General features: G+C 36.3%; 2 protein-coding genes across 7 annotated transcripts in view; both read left to right on the top strand.

The window, feature by feature from the left end:
• The window catches only part of LOC106647496 (S-phase kinase-associated protein 1), a 33,432-nt gene extending 26,444 nt beyond the window's left edge, over nt 1–6,988 (top strand). Inside the window, exons 1-3 of one of the 5 annotated variants that reach the window (XM_089597660.1) lie at nt 1,368–1,871; nt 1,945–2,121; nt 3,833–3,872. In XM_089597660.1, the coding sequence (XP_089453786.1) occupies nt 1,377–1,871; nt 1,945–2,121 (672 nt within the window). In that variant the 5' untranslated portion in view covers nt 1,368–1,376 and the 3' untranslated portion in view covers nt 3,833–3,872. Of the gene's footprint in view, nt 1–1,367; nt 1,872–1,944; nt 2,282–2,427; nt 2,741–3,832; nt 4,295–6,183 lie in introns of those variants that run through there. The other 4 variants (XM_089597658.1, XM_089597659.1, XM_014363916.2 and 1 more) reach the window with 4 other exon arrangements.
• An 11,057-nt stretch (nt 6,989–18,045) lies between these two features.
• Nucleotides 18,046–20,555, top strand: LOC106641449 (S-phase kinase-associated protein 1). Of its 2 annotated transcripts, none has more exons than XM_014355873.2 (4): nt 18,046–18,211; nt 18,924–19,008; nt 19,229–19,513; nt 19,849–20,555. In XM_014355873.2, exons 3-4 carry the CDS (start codon nt 19,229–19,231, stop codon nt 20,056–20,058), a joined length of 495 nt encoding a protein of 164 aa, XP_014211359.2. In that variant the 5' UTR covers nt 18,046–18,211; nt 18,924–19,008; the 3' UTR covers nt 20,059–20,555. The 2 variants fall into 2 exon arrangements, with proteins under 2 accessions (XP_014211359.2, XP_014211360.2); XM_014355874.2 differs by lacking the exon at nt 18,046–18,211 and adding an exon at nt 18,275–18,456.
• The last annotated feature ends 1,281 nt before the right edge of the window (nt 20,556–21,836 follow it).

Raw genomic sequence — 21,836 nt, forward strand, 5'->3', positions numbered from 1 at the left:
GTATAATAAAATTCAATGAGTAATATTAGTTTCTGTTATCAGTCATTATCATTTTTTTTTTTCGTCGTAAATGTCGTTCTAGAAATATTGAGAAAAATAGTAGATGAAAAGAACTGTTATCGTTAACTATATCACTATCCGATAATTTACTTTCCAAATTTTTAATCAAAATCTAAAAGTTATTAATAATAGTAAATGACAGATTATTTTTATTTTATTATATTATATATCAAATAAAAAAAAAGAAATTAAAATTAATAACCTTTGCGGTCACTTTATTCATCGGTCTTGCGAACAAAAAAAAATATTAATAATAAGTATTGATAAGTTGCAATGATAACTTGTGATAGAAAACTGTGAATAATAAATTTTATTAGTTGTCTCAAATCTAGACTTTATTTAAATGTTATTACTCTTTTTTAAATTTTAATTTAATGTTTAAAATAGTTGTTATCAATTAAGTTAATTATGTAATTTAGTTAACACAGTCTAAAATATATTACTGACGTACAGTTATAATTTTAATTATACAGTTATCATCTAATCGAATAAAAATATTTCCGCTTGAGTGAGTGTAAGAAAATGTCCTTACTTATTCGACAACACACTGCATCTGCATTATTTTTAAGTATTTTAAATTGAAAAATCACTCAAGAAAGCTGTAAATAGAGTGCAAACATTTTTCTGTGATAGGGCGTTAGCGTTTTCGTTAAAATTATATGAATAACAGTTAGAGTTTTATGGTCGCTGTCAATATGAATATTTAATGGTATACAACGTCATATTTTAAGACAGTAAATAATGTATGTAGTTCAAAGTAGAAAAAAGTGCACTGTGTGTGTATTTTTCTAAAAAATGTTTAAAAATTTATTCTATTGTGATCTTGAAATTTTAGTGAAAAAATCAATGTTGTCTTGCAAAAAAGAAAAAAACAAAAAACAGATTTTTTAGAAATAAAAATAGTTTGAGTTGCAGAAGTGCTATCACCACCGGGAATATTTTGCAGCTCGAGGTATCTGTGGAGCAAGAAGGGTAGCCCCCGGTTGGATAGCGTTTATATTTGCCAAGCACCACATTTTTTCTTCCGAGGGCGCTGTAAACGTCCAAATGTCACGAAAAACGCCCCGTGGTAGAAAAAACTCATTTTAGTTGATAAAACTACTGACTTCATACATATTTATATAAATACACGCACATTTCAGGACTCGTAAAACTGTTTCATCAGCGATTAAAAGCTTCACGGCCGTTGGGCCCAACGAAATGCACTCTCGATTTCACCTCTTAAACAACAATTAGGAAACATCGTACTTGTACTTGAACACTGTCAGCTTGTGGTTCAAGCATCAGCATTGTGCACGCACATAGTGAAAATTATCATGTCACTCGTAATTATTCACACGAGGTGTTGGAAGAGCGCCAGTAATATATCGTCATTAAATGCACATTATTTACTAATCAACCGCGTACACACCTATACACTCATAAAAGGCAAACTTGAATCGTTTCGAATAGAAATTCCCAAAGTTAGTAGACCGTACATTTTCAAACCGTCCCAATCTCTGGCCCAGATGGCGAGCATCAAGTTGTTGACGAGCGACGGGGAGGTGGTGACAGCCGACCTCGAGGCGATGAGGCTCTCGAACGTCATCCGCGACATGTTGGATAATCTGGAGGCGTGTAAAGCCGACGAGGAGGAGTGCGTCCTGCCGTTGCTAAACATCGACGGGCCGACCATGAAGAAGGTCATCGAGTGGTGCGACCACCACAAGAACGACCCGGTGGTCGAGAAGCCGGTAGCCCGTGACGACTTCCACAAGATTCACCAGCTACAAGACGTCGCTGTGGGCGAGTGGGATGAGAATTTCTTCGACGTACGTGCCACGTTTTTCCCCCTCTCGTGACGGTTATACAAGCGTTGAGTTGTTGGGACTAATGTGTTTCCAGGTGGACGTGGCGTCGTTGAAGAAACTGACCATGGCTGCTAATTTTTTGGACATAGAGGGTATGCTGGACAATTCGTGCAAGGTCATTGCCGGCCACATTAAGGGAAAGAGCCTGGATCATATGCAAAAGTTTTTCGGCGTCTCAAAGCGTCCGGCGCATTCCATAGACGTCGACTAAGTGCGGAAACATTACATACAATAATTTTTTATCATTATATTCAAGTATTGGACAGTTTTTTTTTTTTCCTTTTGGTCCCTTTTGATAAAAATGGTGTCATTTTGTTATGCGATTTCGTGTGAATGCAGGATATGCTGAATGTGACGTCACTTAAAAATCAGTATGTATACATATATGTATATATTCATCCCACCACGTAATAAAATAATCCGGCCAATCACATTACGCTTCAAAAACCTTTTTTCCTTTGTTTTGTGAAACGCGATTCGTTCCCGTTAGTATGCCACTTAGAGTATACGAAGGATCTTCGATGGTGCAAATTGATAAAAATTATTAGGTTTATTAGCCATTTTTTCAGTTCAGTTTGGTTCGGTCTCGTTTAGACGGTTCTGCAACGGAAACGTCAAGAAAAACTCGCACGTGTCAAGGTGACGCCTTTACGCCCATTGTAAAATCATTAGATGACCTTGTCATTTAATTTCCTTGCGAAAGATAAAAAAAATAAAATAATAAACACTTGCAGGATTTTAGTTCCAAAACCAATTTACTATATCAGTTTTACTTGGTTCGCGAACGAGAACAATAAAACTCTTTTCTCGAAATCGATACTATCATGGAAGTAAGTAAAGGACGAGACTCCAGAATATTAATTTTAAAAAATTTTTTGTGTGTTAGTATTATGAGTGTATTTTTCTGAAAAATGTTTTTTTACTTTCTAACTTAGTTTGTACAGATATTTGTTTATATACAGCTAGCATTTTTCTGTTGTTTTTCAATGTGTAATTGTTGTGGTACATTTCGGCATTTTTGTTTCGTCACTACTCGGATTTTCTCCAAGCGTTAATATATACGTATAAATGTTGACTTAAACGAATGTAAACAAAATAAACGAAAGTAAATTACGCAAGAACAGCACTCCTTACCTGTATACTAAATTTAGATGCCAAAGTTCTATAACCACAACACTGTTTTTTTGGCGTTCGCATGATAAATAAACGTTAAACATGTGCCGTTGTTGTAAAGTAATAAAATTCTATAGGTTTGGATTCGTATTCAGCATCCATGCTATATAAATCTAACTTTCAACTTGCTGTACCTATTTTATTGCCATCTCTATTTTGAGATCATAGCTGCGTTAAAATTGTACGGAATGTCTTCTTTTTTTTTTAAATACCTTATTAGTATGTGTAAGTATGTGTAGCCTTACACGTATGTGGTGACTTTTACGTTACAATTTCGCAACTTTATAATATACAATGTACGTGAGAGTATTACATATGAACTTACACATGAACGCTTTTCGAATACGATTACACTATAGATTTGGTATAAATTGTAAATTTACTGGTGCGGTGGATATCATTATGAAATAAGAGGACTTTTGAATCCTCGTTTTGAAAACAGTTAAAAAATAAGGTCTAGTTAATTATGATTTTGAAAAGCAATGCATGTGGCTTATCTCGTTGTTCGATAAGATCTCAAAATTAAAAAAAAAAAAAATTCTATCGAATAAACTACCCCCGACAACATAGACATAAATTATTAATCAGTTTTCAGCAAATGCATACTTATTGAATCCTGTACGTTTTAAGAGCCCCTTAATTTTAACAAATAAAAATCACTACAGTCCCTAAATTGCATGTTACTATTGGTAAGGAAAAGAAAATTAAGTCAAAAAGGTCATATAATCAAATGGAAACTCTATATCCAGGACGAGATGCGCAATGTAACGCTGAAGAGCAATGATGGCTACAGCTTTGGCGTCAGCGTCAATGTGGCCGCGATGTCAAAAACCCTGGAAACGCAATTGAAGCCCCAAATAGACGTAGAAGATGACGACGCGAAGGAAACCCACACCAGCATCACCCTGTCAATGGTCAGTGGGATCATTTTGAATACCATCGTCATCTGGTGCAATTACCATCAGAACGACCCGGTCGCCGAAACTCGCCGTAATGTGGAGTCCCAAGTCAACGTGGAGGAGGTGAAGAATCAGGAGGAAATCCCGAAAGGAAAAAAAAGATCCACGCTCAGGAGTTACAGGAAGCCGAAGGCTCGAGTGGGGTCCGGAGACAAAGCTGCATCGAGTAGTCAGGATACAGAGTTCGAGGCTTTTACCAAGATGCTGAGGATCGAGCGGAGTATGTGCGACTGGGATCGCAAACTGGTTGAGGTAACTACATGTGGAAATTTGTCTCGATTTTTCGTGGGATAGTTTATGGTCATTTGTTTTGGTTATACTTGATGATTTTAGTGTGAGTGTGGGGAGCCAAGGGGGGGTTGCCGTGGCTTTTTTCATTACAATGGTCCCACCCAAGTCTTTTTTTCGATTAAGTTTACTTTCGAATCAAACGGTAATGCAACATCAAAATGGTTGTGAGGATTAATTTATGAGTTGTCTATAATAAAAAACGCTTTTTTCTAATTTACCAGTTAAATTACTTCGTATTACATATTTGAACTGCAACATTTTACAAAAAGTTAGTACGATATTCCTTTAAAAATAATTTGAATTATAATAGGTAGTACAAATTAATTGTTTGTTTAAAAAAATTATTTAAACTGTGCTAGAAAAACAAAAAAAAATTTAACGATCGATCAAATTTCTTGGGGGAACGAAGGGTTGACGTGCGAAACTTTGAAGGAAGTTGCTAGGTCTCTAGAAGCTTGTATCAATTAACATAGAAGTAACGCTATAAAATAATTTTATTAACAAAATTGTAATTTTTCTTCATGTCTCCTGTGTGGAACAGTACGAGAAATTCGTGTCGCTCTTTCTGGAACAGATGTCCCCCCTTGAAACATACATGTTTAGGACAGCTTTGCTCCATGATTTTTTTTGTTTTTTTTTTTTACAATAATAGGACAAAATTAATAATTAACTTTATTATTTTTGGTAGTTTATATTAAAAAAAACAATGACTAATTTTTTCCTTTCAAAAAATCTCAAGAACTTGTTTATTATGTTTATTATTAGCTGTTACACATGAAGGGACATCCGTTTTGAAGCTGCACGGATTGGTTGTACCTTTACCTTACTGGGCAGCCCTTACAGCAAAGCAATAAATAGCTGTGAAAATCACCATAAAATTTTTCTTCTGTATAATTTTATCATGTAAACCGTGGAAAAAGGTGCCACCCTCACTTAATCTGTGTTCAAAATTTTTTCCTTATCATAAAAGACATTAGAAGTAAAATGAGCCTGGTTTTAAGGGCGTACCTCTAAAAAAAGTTAAGTGTTTATTCTTTTACTAAAGTGGGGGAAAAAAACGGGATATTTTTTGTAGATTTCCTCGTGTAGCATTTACAGTGTGGTTATATTCGACTTATCTTGCTAAAAATGAGCCAAAAAGAAAATAAAAAATTTTGTATAAAAAATTCATTAATTAGCTTTAAAAATTTTGTGAGTAAAAATTTATGTGCAACTTTTGTTGCAACTATTCATTGTGTATAGCAGAATAAAATACATTAGATAAACTAAAGTGGGAATATTATCATATAAAAGGCTACGGTAATCATCAGGCTCTCCCACTTGTTTTCCGAGTCAAATAGAATCTTAGTAATAAATGGTTATTGTATGTTTTATTTTTTAAACAAATAATTAGTTAATAAATCTCGAAAAAAAATGAAGCCTGTTTTATTTGTTTTAGATTGGAAGTATATTTAAAAGTGAAAAAAAATGGCTTACAAAACAATAAAAAAAAAAACATACATAATTCTACTTTTAAAAGACTAATTTCAATCCCTTGTTACTTTTTCTTAGTAGTCCTAATGCTTATGAGTCAAGGATTGTATAAATTCACAAAACAACTATTCTTACAACTCAAAATCGTAGTAGTAGATGATAAAAAAAGTATCTAAAATTATTGTGTGAAGTAATATTCTTTTTTTTAATGAAAAAATTTAGTTGGTTCATAATTTATTGACCACAAATAAGATTTGATAATTACATGATCAACAGTAATGATGAGAATGTTACAGAAGTGCATGAGAGACTGGTTTGGCTTATCTAGTTTTTTTTTCAAAATTTTCCGTTTCTTCTAAAATGAATTTTATTTTCAGAAAGAGGATGTTCGCTTTCTGTGCGAACTCGGTAAGGCAGCCGCGTATCTTCAGATCAAGGGACTCATCGAGCTCGCGGCGAATGCTATTCAGCAGAAATTAATCGACCAATACCCCCCGGAGGAGCTTTTCAAGGCTTGGGCCGTGATGTCGAATCAACAATCCTCGACCAGAATTTTTTCAGCGGACGGTGCAACAGCCCACGCTGGACCGACTCATGGAGTCATCTGGCACGAGGATTGGCCGTCGAGCTCTGCTGGACATGATACAAAATTTAGGAATTTGGTACTGGAAGCCCAACAAACACCTGAATGATTTTCATGTTTCTTGCCATTGAGCATGTAATCGCAACGCCATTTCTGTAACTTTATTAAGAAACGATTTTTTTGAATTATCTATGGAGATCGTTAAAGATATGTGATTTTTGTTGTTTACGGTGAATCGAATTTCTGTGTTCGAAATAACGGTACAATTCACTTATTAATGTATATAATATTAATGTTAACTTGGATGTTGGTAATATTAGCTTCGATGCCCAAACGTGTGCCAGATGATTTAATGGTTTTCGCACCTGGTGATCCTCATCTACCGGAGAAAGATAAATACCCGAAGGACTTGCGGAGCAACGTGTGATTATTTACTTGTTGGATGCAAACCAGGTGCGAATACTGTTTTGCCTGCCCTAGTATAACCACGGGTAATGAAATCGTCGTTCGCGTGTGTTGAACTTCACGCTCATGGCACAAACTGTATTATTTCACATGTATGTTAGTATAACTAAACAAATAAATTATAAATTTTTTTACTTTCGGCTTTTTCTTTTCTTTTAAATTTTAGACTCTCACTGGCCTCTCAATGGGAAAAGTAGAGTTTGCACCTGGTGTGCAATCAATCAGGACTAGCACAAAGGATGCCTTGGTCCCGGTGCTCGGTGTTTGCAACAGTTCCTAAAATTACTGTAGTTCGATGTCCAATCGTGCATGTGTAGATACTATAATTATGTTTACAAAAGTCCCCTAAAATATTAAAATATTTGTTTTTACATCTAGGTTTGTTTGTTCAATTATTTTTTTGCAGTTGAACAAAGCGAGGGCCCAAAGAACGTTGGGTATTAATCCATAACCGTTAAAACTACTTGACCGATTTTACTGAAATTTGGGGCACTTATTCTCAACACTTCCTAAATGTCAATATCATTTGTTTTCATTCATAAAAATTTAATATCAATCGCAAAAAATAGGTTTAAAGTTTTATCAAAAAAGATATTGAACTACACTTTCCCCCTAAAATACGAAACGATGACTTTCAATTGTCCAACAATGAATCGCACGGCTTAATTTTATCATTTGACTCGTGGATGAGTCAAAAATCGGTTTCATACATGAAACGTCCTGTACTTTTTCATAAAAAATTTTATTGTTCTGACAAGACAAATGACACTACAAATCATGAAATTAAAAAACGGAGAAAAAAATTGAATAATTAATCCGTAGGTGCCACAAGCCGTTGAATGTAGAAATTTTTTTACTCGCATTAGCTAATAACATTTTGCGCTGTTTTTGACATCTTACGACCATGCAATAAATCATCAAAAAACGTATTAAAAGAAAATTAGTTCACATTTAAAAAAAAGTTTTGACTCAAAATTAATAATATAATCCAAAGTTATTAATCATAGACTTCATGGAATGTCGCGATTTGTTTGAATGACCCACGTATGTTTTCCATCTAATGAACTTTACTCACGTACTTGCGTGTTTCTGTGTAGAAGAACCTTTTTTGCACTTCATTGCTATTCGTGATTTTTGATATCTACTGCAGCCGTGTTAAAAAAATCATCCACTAATCTTCATGGATTTGTTATTTGATAGAAACACTTGCTTATAGATTAAAAATTTAACGTTATGGCATTAATTTAACCTATGACGCCTATACTTGACAATGTATGTGCGAGGATATGGCAGAAAAGCTCACTTTTTTCCCCAAGTAGGTGCTTTTAGGTGCGAAATTGACATTGGGACGGGTAAGTGACATTTTGGCTATATTTTTTTAATTTCCTCATTAGAAATTCAATATATCAGTTATAAAGTTTTTTCCAAAAAATTTTAAGACTTTTAACATAACTTCACGCAATTTGAACATTACATTTTTTTTCTTCTTGTATCATGAGCTCTGGTCACGAACTGAGTTTTTTTCGACAGAGTCACATGAAGTATTTATAAAGTTGTGAAAAGTCATATTACAATTTACAAGTGTTTTACAGTACCGCTTTCGAGTATGTTATACCAAAAAGAGTTTTTTAAAAGAAGTTTTTATGGAAGGTATAAACGGTATAGAATATCAAAATAAATACATCGTAGTTTTATATAGGTCGATTTTTTACGGCCCATTTCAGAATATTCGACTCAAGTACAGTTATATTATACTTGTCTATAGCCGAGACACTTTGCGCACACTTTTGTTACTTTATTCCTCACTCCCTAACCATATGTAGAGAAGAATCCATTTCTCAACTTTTGCCATACCTACTTCCCACTCCCTTGGATATCACTTAGAGCAGAGCCGCATGTGGAAGGGTGCACCGCCGCGCTAGTCCACGCCCACTCTCTGCTGGCGCTTTCGCGCGTAAGGCGGGGCACTATTGTTATGGCATGTAGATTCGTCACCCCTACTTTCTTTTTACAAAAAAAATTTTTAGATATAAAAATTATTAGCAGTTAATGCTCAGCGCTCATACTACTTTTACCATTAGGTAGTATGCAAAATAAATAATTTGAAATTATACAGTAAGCTCTTGAAATTCGGAGTTAAAAAAAAAGTTTCTTCGATTTTTTTTCAGTCTGTTTGATTAAACTAAAATTTTTAAAATGATAGCAATAAGTTGTATCTCATAAATTATGTCTTCCTCTTTAAGCAGCTTTTTGTAAAATAAGTCTAAGATGTGTAGAAAAAAAAGTTATATTTATTTAAAAAAAGGTTTCTTATGGGGCGCTATTGTCACTTGGGGTAGGGCACTATGAGGCTCTTTTACCGTCAAGCTTGAATCAAATGGCGCCAGGGCACGTCGCGGCTGTCATACTTACACACCGTCAAATTTACAGTTGTGTATTGCGTTCGTGAGCCTATCTGTGTAATGAGCAAAGCAGAAGACATAACCTTTGTAAATGATTGCTGTTGTTTGCAGACAAGGTAAAAGTGTAGTTTACGACTCCCTCTGAGAAGTTAGCCACGATTGTAACAGTGCTGCCAACTAAGCGTAGCGCGCTAAATTTAAAAAGTAAGTGGCGGGATATTTGAATTTGTAGAACCTGTAGTATTACGTTTGAATTATTTGATTAGTCCTGAAAAGGACTGATTGAAAAAACTCGCACACTAGGCGTAAAAGGACTCAGGAATGAGTGGAGCAGTGCTCTCGACAGTGGCACCCAAAGAAGCGCGAAGTTCAAATTAGCTATATGGAGCAAGACGTGAAAACCCAGATATCACGACAGTATTTCATACACAATAAATTAATAAATAAACCCTAAGCTATTTAACCCAATTACCCAGTGAGCCTACTGGTCGCTTTGTCATTAAATGAATTTAATAACACAAGCGCCAATCACCACACAACCCGGGGCGCTTACTGGTCGCTGTGTTATCAGAAAAATTAATTTAATAACAGAAGCGCAAATCCCTAAACAAGCCGGGGCGATAACTGGTCGCTTTATTAATAAGTAAATTAATTTAATACCACAAGCGCCAATCACCACACAACCTGGGGCACTTACTGGTCGCTTTATTAGTAAATAAATAAATTTAATAACACAAGCACCAATCACCACACAATCCGGGGCGCTTACTGGTCGCTTTGCTATTGAATAAATAAATTTAATAAGACAAGCGCAAATCCCTAAACAAGCCGGGGCGATTACTGGTTGACTTATTAATAAATAAATTAATTTAATAACACAAGCGCCAATCCCCACACGACCCGGGGCGCTTACTGGTTGACTTATTAATAAATAAATTCATTTAATAACACAAACGCTAATCCCCACACGTCCCGGGGAGCTGACTGGTCGCTTTATTAATAAGTAAATTAATTTAATACCACAAGCGCCAATCACCACACAACCCGGGGCGCTTACTGGTCGCTTTATTAGTAAATAAATAAATTTAATAACACAAGCACCAATCACCACACAATCCAGGGCGCTTACAGGTCGCTTTGCTATTAAATAAATAAATTTAATAAGACAAGCGCAAATCCCTAAACAAGCCGGGGCGATTACTGGTTGACTTATTAATAAATAAATTAATTTAATAACACAAGCGCCAATCCCCACACGACCCGGGGCGCTTACTGGTTGACTTATTAATAAATAAATTCATTTAATAACACAAACGCTAATCCTTACACGTCCCGGGGAGCTGACTGGTCGCTTTATTAATAAGTAAATTAATTTAATACCACAAGCGCCAATCACCACACAACCCAGGGCGCTTACTGGTCGCTTTATTAATAAATAAATTAATTTAATAACACAAGCGCCAATCCCCACAAAACCCGGGGTGCTTACTGGTCGCTTTATTAATAAATAAATTAATTTGGTAACACAAGCGCCAATCCCCACACGTTCTGGGGCGCTTACTGGTCGCTTTGTTATTAAATAAATAAATTTAATAACACAAGCGCCAATCCCCACACAAGCTGGGGCGCTTACTGGTTGACTTATTAATAAATAAATTAATTTAATAACACAAGCGCCAATCCCCACACGACCCGGGGCGCTTAGTGGTCGCTTTATTAATAAATAAATTAATTTGGTAACACAAGCGCCAATCCCCACACGTTCTGGGGTGCTTACTGGTCGCTTTGTTATTAAATAAATAAATTTAATAACACAAGCGCAAATCCCCACACAACCCGGGGCGCTTACTGGTTGACTTATTAATAAATAAATTAATTTAATAACACAAGCGCCAATCCCCACACGACCCGGGGCGCTTAGTGGTCGCTTTGTTATCAAATAAATTAAAATTAATAAGACAAGCGCAAATCCCTAAACAAGCCAGGGCGATTATTGGTCGCTTTAATATTAAATAAATTAATTTAATAACACAAGCGCCAATCCCCACACAACCCGGGGCGCTTACTGGTTGACTTATTAATAAATAAATTTATTTAATAATACCAACGCTAATCCCCACACGTCCCGAAGAGCTGACTGGTCGCTTTATTAATAAGTAAATTAATTTAATACCACAAGCGCAAATCCCCAAACAGGCCAGGGTGATGACTGGTCACTATCGTAATTATTAAAGCTATTAATAACAGTGAAAGCAGTAATGTTTACATGGTAATAGAACTTGCATCATTGACTGGCGCTCTTGTTATTCAATTTGTTTATTCAATAATAAAGCGACCAGTAATCGCCCCGGCTTGTTTAGTGATTTGCGCTTGTAATATTAAATTAATTTATTTGATAACAAAGCGACCTGTCAGCACCCCGGGTTGTGTGGTGATTAGCGCTTGTGTTGTTAAATTTATTTATTTAATAACAAAGCGACCAGTAAACGCCCCAGAACGTGTGGGGATTGGCGCTTGTGTTATTAAATTTATTTAATGAGAAAGCGACAAGTAAGCGCCCCGGGTCGTGTGGGGATTGGCGCTTGTGTCATTAAATTTATTTAATGAGAAAGCGATCAGTAAGCGCCCCGGGTTGTGTGGTGATTGGCGATTGTGTTATAAAATTCATTTATTAACAAAGCGACTAGTAGGCACCCCGGGTCGTGTGGGGATTGGCGCTTGCGTGATTTAATTTATTTGATAACAAAGCGACCTGTAAGCGCCCCGGGTCGTGTGGGGATTGGCGCTTGTGTTATTAAATTAATTTATTTGATAACAAAGCGACCTGTAAGCGCCCTGGGTTGTGTGGTGATTGGCGCTTGTGTTGTTAAATTAATTTATTTGATAACAAAGCGACCAGTAAGCGCCCTGGGTCGTGTGGGGATTGGCGCTTGCGTGATTTAATTTATTTGATAACAAAGCGACCAGTAAGCGCCCCGGGTCGTGTGGGGATTGGCGCTTGTGTTATTAAATTCATTTAATGACAAAGCGACCAGTAAGCGCCCCGGGTTGTGTGGAGATTGGCGCTTGTGTTATTAAATTAATTTATTTATTAATAAAGCGACCAGTAACTGCCCCGGCTTGTTTAGGGATTTGCGCTTGTGTTATTAAATTAATTTATTTGATAACAAAGCGACCTGTAAGCGCCCCAGGTTGTGTGGTGATTGGTGCTTGTGTCATTAAATTTATTTATTTACTAATAAAGTGACCTGTAAGCGCCCCGGGTCGTGTGGGGATTGGCACTTGTGTTATTAAATTAATTTATTTGATAACAAAGCGACCAGTAAGCGCCTCGGGTTGTGTGGTGATTGGCGCTTGTGGTATTAAATTAATTTACTTATTAATAAAGCGACCAGTTATCGCCCCGGCTTGTTTAGGGATTTGCGCTTGTGTTATTAAATTAATTTTTCTGATAACAAAGCGATCAGTAAGCGCCCCGGGTTGTGTGGGGATTGGCGCTTGTGTTATTAAATTAATTTATTTGATAACAAAGCGACCAGTAAGCGCCCCGGGTCGTGTGGGGATTGGCGCTTGCGTGATTTAATTTATTTGATAACAAAGCGACCTTTAAGCGCCCCGGGTCGTGTGGGGATTGGCGCTTGTGTTGTTAAATTAATTTATTTGATAACAAAGCGACCAGTAAGCGCCCCGGGTCGTGTGGGGATTGGCGCTTGCGTGATTTAATTTATTTGATAACAAACCGACCTGTAAGCGCCCCGGGTCGTGTGGGGATTGGCGCTTGTGTTATTAAATTAATTTATTTGATAACAAAGCGACCTGTAAGCGCCCTGGGTTGTGTGGTGATTGGCGCTTGTGTTATTAAATTAATTTATTTGATAACAAAGCGACCAGTAAGCGCCCCGGTTCGTGTGGGGATTGGCGCTTGTGTTATTAAATTTATTTAATGAGAAAGCGATCAGTAAGCGCCCCGGGTTGTGTGGTGATTGGTGTTTGTGTCATTAAATTTATTTATTTACTAATAAAGCGACCTGTAAGCGCCCCGGGTCGTGTGGGGATTGGCGCTTGTGTTATTAAATTAATTTATTTGATAACAAAGCGACCAGTAAGCGCCTCGGGTTGTGTGGTGATTGGCGCTTGTGGTATTAAATTAATTTACTTATTAATAAAGCGACCAGTTATCGCCCCGGCTTGTTTTGGGATTTGCGCTTGTGTTATTAAATTAATTTTTCTGATAACAAAGCGACCAGTAAGCGCCCCGGTTCGTGTGGGGATTGGCGCTTGTGTTATTAAATTTATTTAATGAGAAAGCGACAAGTAAGCGCCCCGGGTCGTGTGGGGATTGGCGCTTGTGTTATTAAATTTATTTAATGAGAAAGCGATCAGTAAGCGCCCCGGGTTGTGTGGGGATTGGCGCTTGTGTTATTAAATTAATTTATTTGATAACAAAGCGACCAGTAAGCGCCCCGGGTCGTGTGGGGATTGGCGCTTGCGTGATTTAATTTATTTGATAACAAACCGACCTGTAAGCGCCCCGGGTCGTGTGGGGATTGGCGCTTGTGTTATTAAATTAATTTATTTGATAACAAAGCGACCTGTAAGCGCCCTGGGTTGTGTGGTGATTGGCGCTTGTGTTATTAAATTAATTTATTTGATAACAAAGCGACCAGTAAGCGCCCTGGGTCGTGTGGGGATTGGCGCTTGCGTGATTTAATTTATTTGATAACAAAGCGACCAGTAAGCGCCCCGGGTCGTGTGGGGATTGGCGCTTGTGTTATTAAATTCATTTAATGACAAAGCGACCAGTAAGCGCCCCGGGTTGTGTGGAGATTGGCGCTTGTGTTATTAAATTAATTTATTTATTAATAAAGCGACCAGTAACTGCCCCGGCTTGTTTAGGGATTTGCGCTTGTGTTATTAAATTAATTTATTTGATAACAAAGCGACCTGTAAGCGACCCAGGTTGTGTGGTGATTGGTGTTTGTGTCATTAAATTTATTTATTTACTAATAAAGCGACCTGTAAGCGCCCCGGGTCGTGTGGGGATTGGCGCTTGTGTTATTAAATTAATTTATTTGATAACAAAGCGACCAGTAAGCGCCTCGGGTTGTGTGGTGATTGGCGCTTGTGGTATTAAATTAATTTACTTATTAATAAAGCGACCAGTTATCGCCCCGGCTTGTTTTGGGATTTGCGCTTGTGTTATTAAATTAATTTTTCTGATAACAAAGCGACCAGTAAGCGCCCCGGTTCGTGTGGGGATTGGCGCTTGTGTTATTAAATTTATTTAATGAGAAAGCGACAAGTAAGCGCCCCGGGTCGTGTGGGGATTGGCGCTTGTGTTATTAAATTTATTTAATGAGAAAGCGATCAGTAAGCGCCCCGGGTCGTGTGGGGATTGGCGCTTGTGTTATTAAATTTATTTAATGAGAAAGCGATCAGTAAGCGCCCCGGGTCGTGTGGGGATTGGCGCTTGTGTTATTAAATTTATTTAATGAGAAAGCGATCAGTAAGCGCCCCGGGTTGTGTGGGGATTGGCGCTTGTGTTATTAAATTAATTTATTTGATAACAAAGCGACCAGTAAGCGCCCCGGGTCGTGTGGGGATTGGCGCTTGCGTGATTTAATTTATTTGATAACAAACCGACCTGTAAGCGCCCCGGGTCGTGTGGGGATTGGCGCTTGTGTTATTAAATTAATTTATTTGATAACAAAGCGACCTGTAAGCGCCCTGGGTTGTGTGGTGATTGGCGCTTGTGTTATTAAATTAATTTATTTGATAACAAAGCGACCAGTAAGCGCCCTGGGTCGTGTGGGGATTGGCGCTTGCGTGATTTAATTTATTTGATAACAAAGCGACCAGTAAGCGCCCCGGGTCGTGTGGGGATTGGCGCTTGTGTTATTAAATTCATTTAATGACAAAGCGACCAGTAAGCGCCCCGGGTCGTGTGGGGATTGGCGCTTGTGTTATTAAATTCATTTAATGACAAAGCGACCAGTAGGCTCACTGGGTAATTGGGTTAAATAGCTTAGGGTTTATTTATTAATTTTTTGTGTATGAAATACTGTCGTGATATCTGGGTTCTCACGTCTTGCGTTTCATATCTAATTTGAACTTCGCGCATCTTTGGGTGCCACTGTCGAGAGCACTGGAGTGGAGTAGATCGTTGAAAGCTCAACAGCGGTGAATAGCAAATAGAACACATGATCGTGACAGTATTTGGCGGGATATTCAAAATTAAAAAAAAAAAGAACTTGAAATTTTCCACAGTAATGGCTTGCTCGCTCGCTTCGCTCGCTCTCTCGCGCTGAAAATAATAACCATTCCTATACAGTACCCACAGTATAATTACTGACCGCATAAGTGTAAAATTTAAAAGTAAATAATAAATAAAATTATCCACAGTAATGGCTCGCTCGCTCGCTTCGCTCGCTCCCTCGCGCTGAAAAAAATAACCATCCCTATACAGTACCCACAGTATTATTACTGACCGCATATGTATCGGAAACATTGAACAAAATTTCAAATTTTGAATTACCCGCCATCCATACATAGTATGATTGTAAATATTTTTTCTAAATGTAAGGTTGGTACTATAGTTATAGTGGTTTACTCGGAGCCAACTTTTCGGAGGGAGTCGTAAACTACACATCCGCCGCAGACAATTTTTGTTTGCATTTACGTTTAAAGATAGTAGGAAAAATGAAGTGCAGTGTAATATCCTGCGATAAGAAAGTGAAATTTAAATTTCCTTCTGATAATGTGATAAAAAAAAAGTGGCTCGAAGCAATTGGGAGACCAACATTTTTGCCGCTCCCAAGTCATGGCTTACCTGTCCACGAGTTCTGCTTTTCTTTCACTGACTCTTGCTCCTTTCCCTTTTAAAAGCTTTTTCAATTCTGAAACTTTTAAGCTCCCATAATATTCTTTCTTGTCTTCCTTATTCATTTCAAAATTTCAAATATTGCGCTTTACCACTACACTTTAATTTCCTATGTACATACAATACTGAAAAGTAATGTTGTGTGAGTGAGACGGCCATGACAGCCGCGACGTGCCCTGGCGCCATCTGATTCAAGCTTGACGGTAAAAGAGCCTCATTGGCACGGGCGACGCTACAGCGCGCTGATACAAAGCAGACATAACCTTACTTATAATGTAAACAAACTTTAATTCGTTAATTGTTTTTCTCACAGCTAGTTAATAGAAATTAATAATAATAAGTAGTAAAAAATCTAAACGGATTGATATCTGTGACTCTCATATGAAAAGTGTTTTTTCCAGTAGTAGTGAGAACTTGAATATGCTCAAAGAAAAAAATATATTTGATATTCAATCCATGCCTATCTTTTTTAGTTAGTTAAATGCTTAAAGATTCTACTCTTTCATAAATTCATATAACTTGAAAGTATTATTAATACTATTCTTTGCATAGCATAAATATTATGAATACTGAATAATCATAAACAAAGATGAAAGACAATATTTTATAAGAAAAAGGACAGTAATCATTAATCTAAGTTCATTTACATTTCTCTTGTAAAAACGTTCCTCAATTCCGGGGGTCAATGCAAAAATCATGTACTTTTGCCAATTTTTCATTTAAACCACTATATATCGCGAAAGATGAGTTAGACGGAGAAAAAAATAACACCATTCGAAAGAGGAGAAAAAAATGCATTAAAAACAATTGTTTACTTAATCTTAACTGACGTAAAAACTCGAGTAAAACGGCTGTGAAGAAGCTGATGCAAAATTACAAGCAGCGGAGAATGTAATGCACGTTATAGGTATAGTAGTGGACGGCCACAGCACTCCAGTAGTATAATATATATTTAAACGAGCAGTCTATAATTCTATACTTTTTATTTTTCTCTGCAATAAGTAGTATACCACAAGCTGAGGTTTAAGGGTGGTTGAAAATTTAAACCAGCGGCGACTCTCACTTACAACTAAATTAAGAATCTTCATGATTTGAGGGGATCCGAAATATATTTTTTTAAATTTCCTTCTGGTAAAGAGTAACGTAGTTATTGAGATAGTGCCATGTAGTCGATTTTATAAACTAGCTGCAACTTAGGCCATTAGATAATTTTTGATATGTCAATGGTGCTAGTATCATTAACGGAAAGAATAAATTATATCTTCTACCCAAAAATCGACCTCCAAAAACATAGATACTCCAATTTTATACATAATTTTATCTCCAATCTATTATCTTAGATGATTATATAGCGGTGTAAAAAGGTCAGTTTCCCCCTTTATTAAATCCGAACATTGTTGTAGCTTGGGCTTTACTTATAAACTATTGTAAAAAACCGGCTGATAAGTTATCGCTTGGTTTTGCTTTTGTGTGGGGAGTCCATTTTTTTGAAGGTCGATTTTCGGGTAAAAGGTAAATTCTAATCTTGCCTCAAATGCTACTTTCACTACCCAACTGCTTAGTGTCTATCTGTGGGTCTAAGTTGCGGCTGGTTTATAAAATAGATTACATGGCACTACTTCAATTACCACATAAGTCCATACCAGAATGAAATATGACAAAAGTACTTACTTTAGATTGCTATAAAATCATGAAGTACCTCAATTCTGGGAGAAGTGGCGGCTGGTTTGGATTTTCGACCACCCTCGGACTTCAGCTCTTAGTCTCTTGTGTTCCAGGTTCGAGCTAGAGTTAGAGTCCTAGTTAAGGTATGAATCGATCGGTCCGATTCCTCTGTGTATACATAGTGAATATAGGTGTGTCCTTTCTTAGGGAATTGGACCGACGAACCGATTACAGAAGAAAAACGTGTCCAAAACTTCCCGACACTGACTGAGGACTTCACCAAAGTTAGTAAGTCTGGCCCCACGCCCCAGAGACTTTCGACAGTAATTAGTATAGGCTTTCGAGGGTTCACGCATCGGATACAGCGGGAGAGACGGATTGTAGTGAGGATAAAAATTTTCTTCGCAAACGTGAGTTGATTGCTCATGAGTTTTCTTATAATGATTATTTCGTTGACGGGTATATACCTATTATATTCAGCACTGTTTTACTGTTTACCTGCAATTACTTGTTGTCATGGCTTTTTTGTAAATTGTTTCGTCCCTATACATGAAAGAGACGAATTTCGCCACGTACTTACGTATAGCTCGTCTTTTCTTTTTTTTGTTGACAGTTGAAAAGTGGTTGATGATTTGCTTTCTGGCCTCAGATACAGGTTAGAGCGCAGAAAATATCCCGTTTACTGTTCCCCCGCGTGTTTTTTTCTTTAAGTACATACATTTTTTATTACACCTATTCACTGTGTTCCTGGATGATTTTCCATTCGCATTTGCCTGTCACATCGGTAGTTACAGCAGTTTTTTGTTTTTTCTCTATTTCCTATAAGTCCTAACGCTTGTTATTAGGTACGCTAGCTTGACTTTTTTCTTCTCGTTTTGAATATCTATCGGAAATGTTGATTTTCGCGTGTCACCGCGTAAACTTTGTAGTATACCTAATCTAATGTGTGATTAGCGCGGTCCGTTGTGTTATTTGTAGACAAAAAGATAACCTCAAACGCGTTTCTAATGTCTGAAAATATAGATTTATCTTTATTCTAGTCGTTAAATTTTCTCGAGTTCGCCTTTCTGTCGTTGTCAGTGCATTATTATCAAATTTTAGGTAATTTTTTTCACTTTTCAGAGATAATCCAGTAAACTAGCAGTCAAAAACGTTAGCCTTTGTATTCGGTTACTTTGACTACCTCGTTGATTGAACAACAGACAAGGTGAGTTACAATTATTTTGCAATGCGTTTAGCTCAGGGTTACACTTAGTCATCGAATGATTTAATTTTGGAAATAGTATGCATCAACTTACTATTTGTACACATGCGTATAGCTTGCTTTTCATACATTTTGAGATAATTTTTTGGATTTCATTAATAACGACCAAAAAAAATTTAATATCTCGCTTTACATGTCGCCGAATGGCTCGATTTTGTTGCAGATGCAGACCATCAAACTGCTCAGTAACGACAATCAAACGTTTGAAGTTGATGTCAAGGTAGCACGATGCTCCATGACCATCAAAACCATGCTGGACGACTTGGGTATTGCTAATGAAGAAGACCCGGATGATCAGCCAGTGCCTTTGCCAAATGTCAATGGTGGGATTCTCAAAAAAGTCTTGGAGTGGTGCAAATATCACAAGGATGATGCTCCTGTCAGTGAAGACGACCATTCTGACAAAAGGACAGATGATATATGTGACTGGGATGCTGAATTTCTGAAGGTAATTAACATTTTTACCAATCACTTTTCTTTAATATCTATGCCCCCTTTTGAATTTGGTTGTAAAGTAACTTATACTCTTAATCATTACGTTTTCTTTTTATGGCTAATTATGTATCTTGTGCTGGTTTAAAACATTTCAACGTTTTATTTTATTTACTATCAGTATTTTCATGTATACGCTCCTCCTTGTAACAATTATTTCAAAATGAAAAATTAAATAAAATTTAATTATCCAGTATTTAATCCATAGAATATTACTCTAATACTTACACATTTGCACTATAAAAATACGTTGTTCTATCACCATTTAATTATACTTGTAATCGCTTGTAGGTGGACCAAGGAACATTGTTTGAACTCATACTAGCTGCTAATTACCTTGATATTAAAGGTCTGTTGGACACGTCTTGTAAAACGGTTGCTAACATGATCAAAGGCAAAACACCAGAAGAAATCCGTAAAACGTTCAATATCCGAAATGATTTTTCTCCTGCAGAGGAAGAACAAGTTCGCAAAGAAAATATATGGTGTGAAGAAAAATAGTCCTAAAGTTCCTTTCCATTTTTCATTATTATTTAAGCCGTATCGCTTGTTTTCAAAAAATGTAAGTAATGTAAATTAAAAGTTCCGCGAACTGTTCTATTTTTGTATTTCTGAATTAAGCGTTACTCCATTAAAAGAATAAAAGAGTTTAAATACCCAGTTTTGAGCGTATGCATAGTTTTTAGTACTGTACATTACGGGGTTAGATGAAAACAAGTCTATTAATATTGTTAAATAATATTGTATAGCACTTTTCCCTTATTGTTTGTAACAAACCTGAAAACAGTGTTGGGATGATTTCATGTTACAAGTAGTTTTTAAGTCTCTTGTACGTAATTTTAAGAATCGTTAATAGAAAATAGCAAAAAGTCTGCTATACACTATGCTGATTTTCACACAATATGTTGTGGTTTTGTAAATTTTTATGTCTTTTTTCTCTTGTTTGTAACTTTGCAAGTAATTTTATAAAAAAATAAACTTAATGGTTTTACACTAAAGTGTCATTGTTATTTTCAGCAAATCTTTAACCAGTACATATAGGCTATCATTTGCTCAGTATATCAAATGTTACAGTGCTCGCAGACGTAATTATTTATTGTACAACAGCACGAGTTGACTAATTCTTGCTAACTTAATAACGTTGAAATTGGAGCCAAAAATAGTTGAGTACTTGTATAAAAGATCATCAGCTTTTTAATGGAATTAAAAGTTAAGGGCCTTATAATAAATTATTTTATCGAGAATGTTGTGTGTGCGATCAGTATACATGTAAAATGTGTGCCTGCTGAGTTTGAGACCCCCACAGGGCCTTTTTTTTTTTAACAGTATCGAGTACCACTTGGCACTAAAAAAAATGTTAATTACTTTTTGTCATTAATTGTGATATCTTTATCCTTTAACATTACAGCTAAGAAATAAAATGTTATATATGTTACTGGAATTCGTAAGTAAATATTATGTCAAACAGTTTGATTAGAATATTCTAACTCACTAATGAGTCTCATTGGTAAAAAAAATTAAAAACTATTACGTTTGTAAATTTGCAAAAATTGTTAATCTGAAGGAAAAGTTGTGGATTAATTTGTAACCTCAATTAATACAAGTAGATCGAAGAAGGTGATTGTAACAGACTGCTATTGCATTATATAATTATTTAGGGATTCAGTTGTTGAGTCACAAATATTTTTCACCTGCACTCGCCTGTTATGGTAATTTCCGCTCTCAGATAAATATAAAAAATTGCTACAGATTTTTGGAAATTATCAGTATTATACAAATCATATGATCCAATTTAATACATTTTTTATGTAATTTGTTTTATCCGTTAAAAACTCCACATTTTCATTTTGTGCACAATATGTGTTATAAATTCAAAAGAAAAATATAGTAATTATGGTCCCCATGAGCGCCGTCGCCTGAGGTCAAGGGTTTTCGGAATATAAATTTTCCTATTTTGGGCGCTTTTCTATACCTTTGCACATTTACTGCGTCTTTAGTAAAAAAAAAAAAAAAAAAAAAAAAAAAAAGTGCCACTAGGAGTCCCAGGACTCCCAGGCACCAGTTACAGATTTCTACTGTTTTACTAGCAATGCAGGTGTCTCGGTACGTACTTTTTTAATTAAACAGTTTTTTAATTTCGGAATTTTAAATTGAACTCTACGAGAGTCTTTTTACCATTATTGCCATAACTGTGTCCCAACAATTGGTAGATAATAGTCCACCCAATTGAAAATGTCTAATAAAAACTGATAAAATTTTTTTTCGTCTGTTTGTATTCG

This window comes from Copidosoma floridanum, unplaced genomic scaffold (assembly GCF_036245765.1).
Source record: "Copidosoma floridanum isolate Cflo_tuat_1 unplaced genomic scaffold, Cflo_Japanese_pri ptg000035l, whole genome shotgun sequence".
Taxonomy (NCBI): Eukaryota; Metazoa; Arthropoda; class Insecta; order Hymenoptera; family Encyrtidae; genus Copidosoma; species Copidosoma floridanum.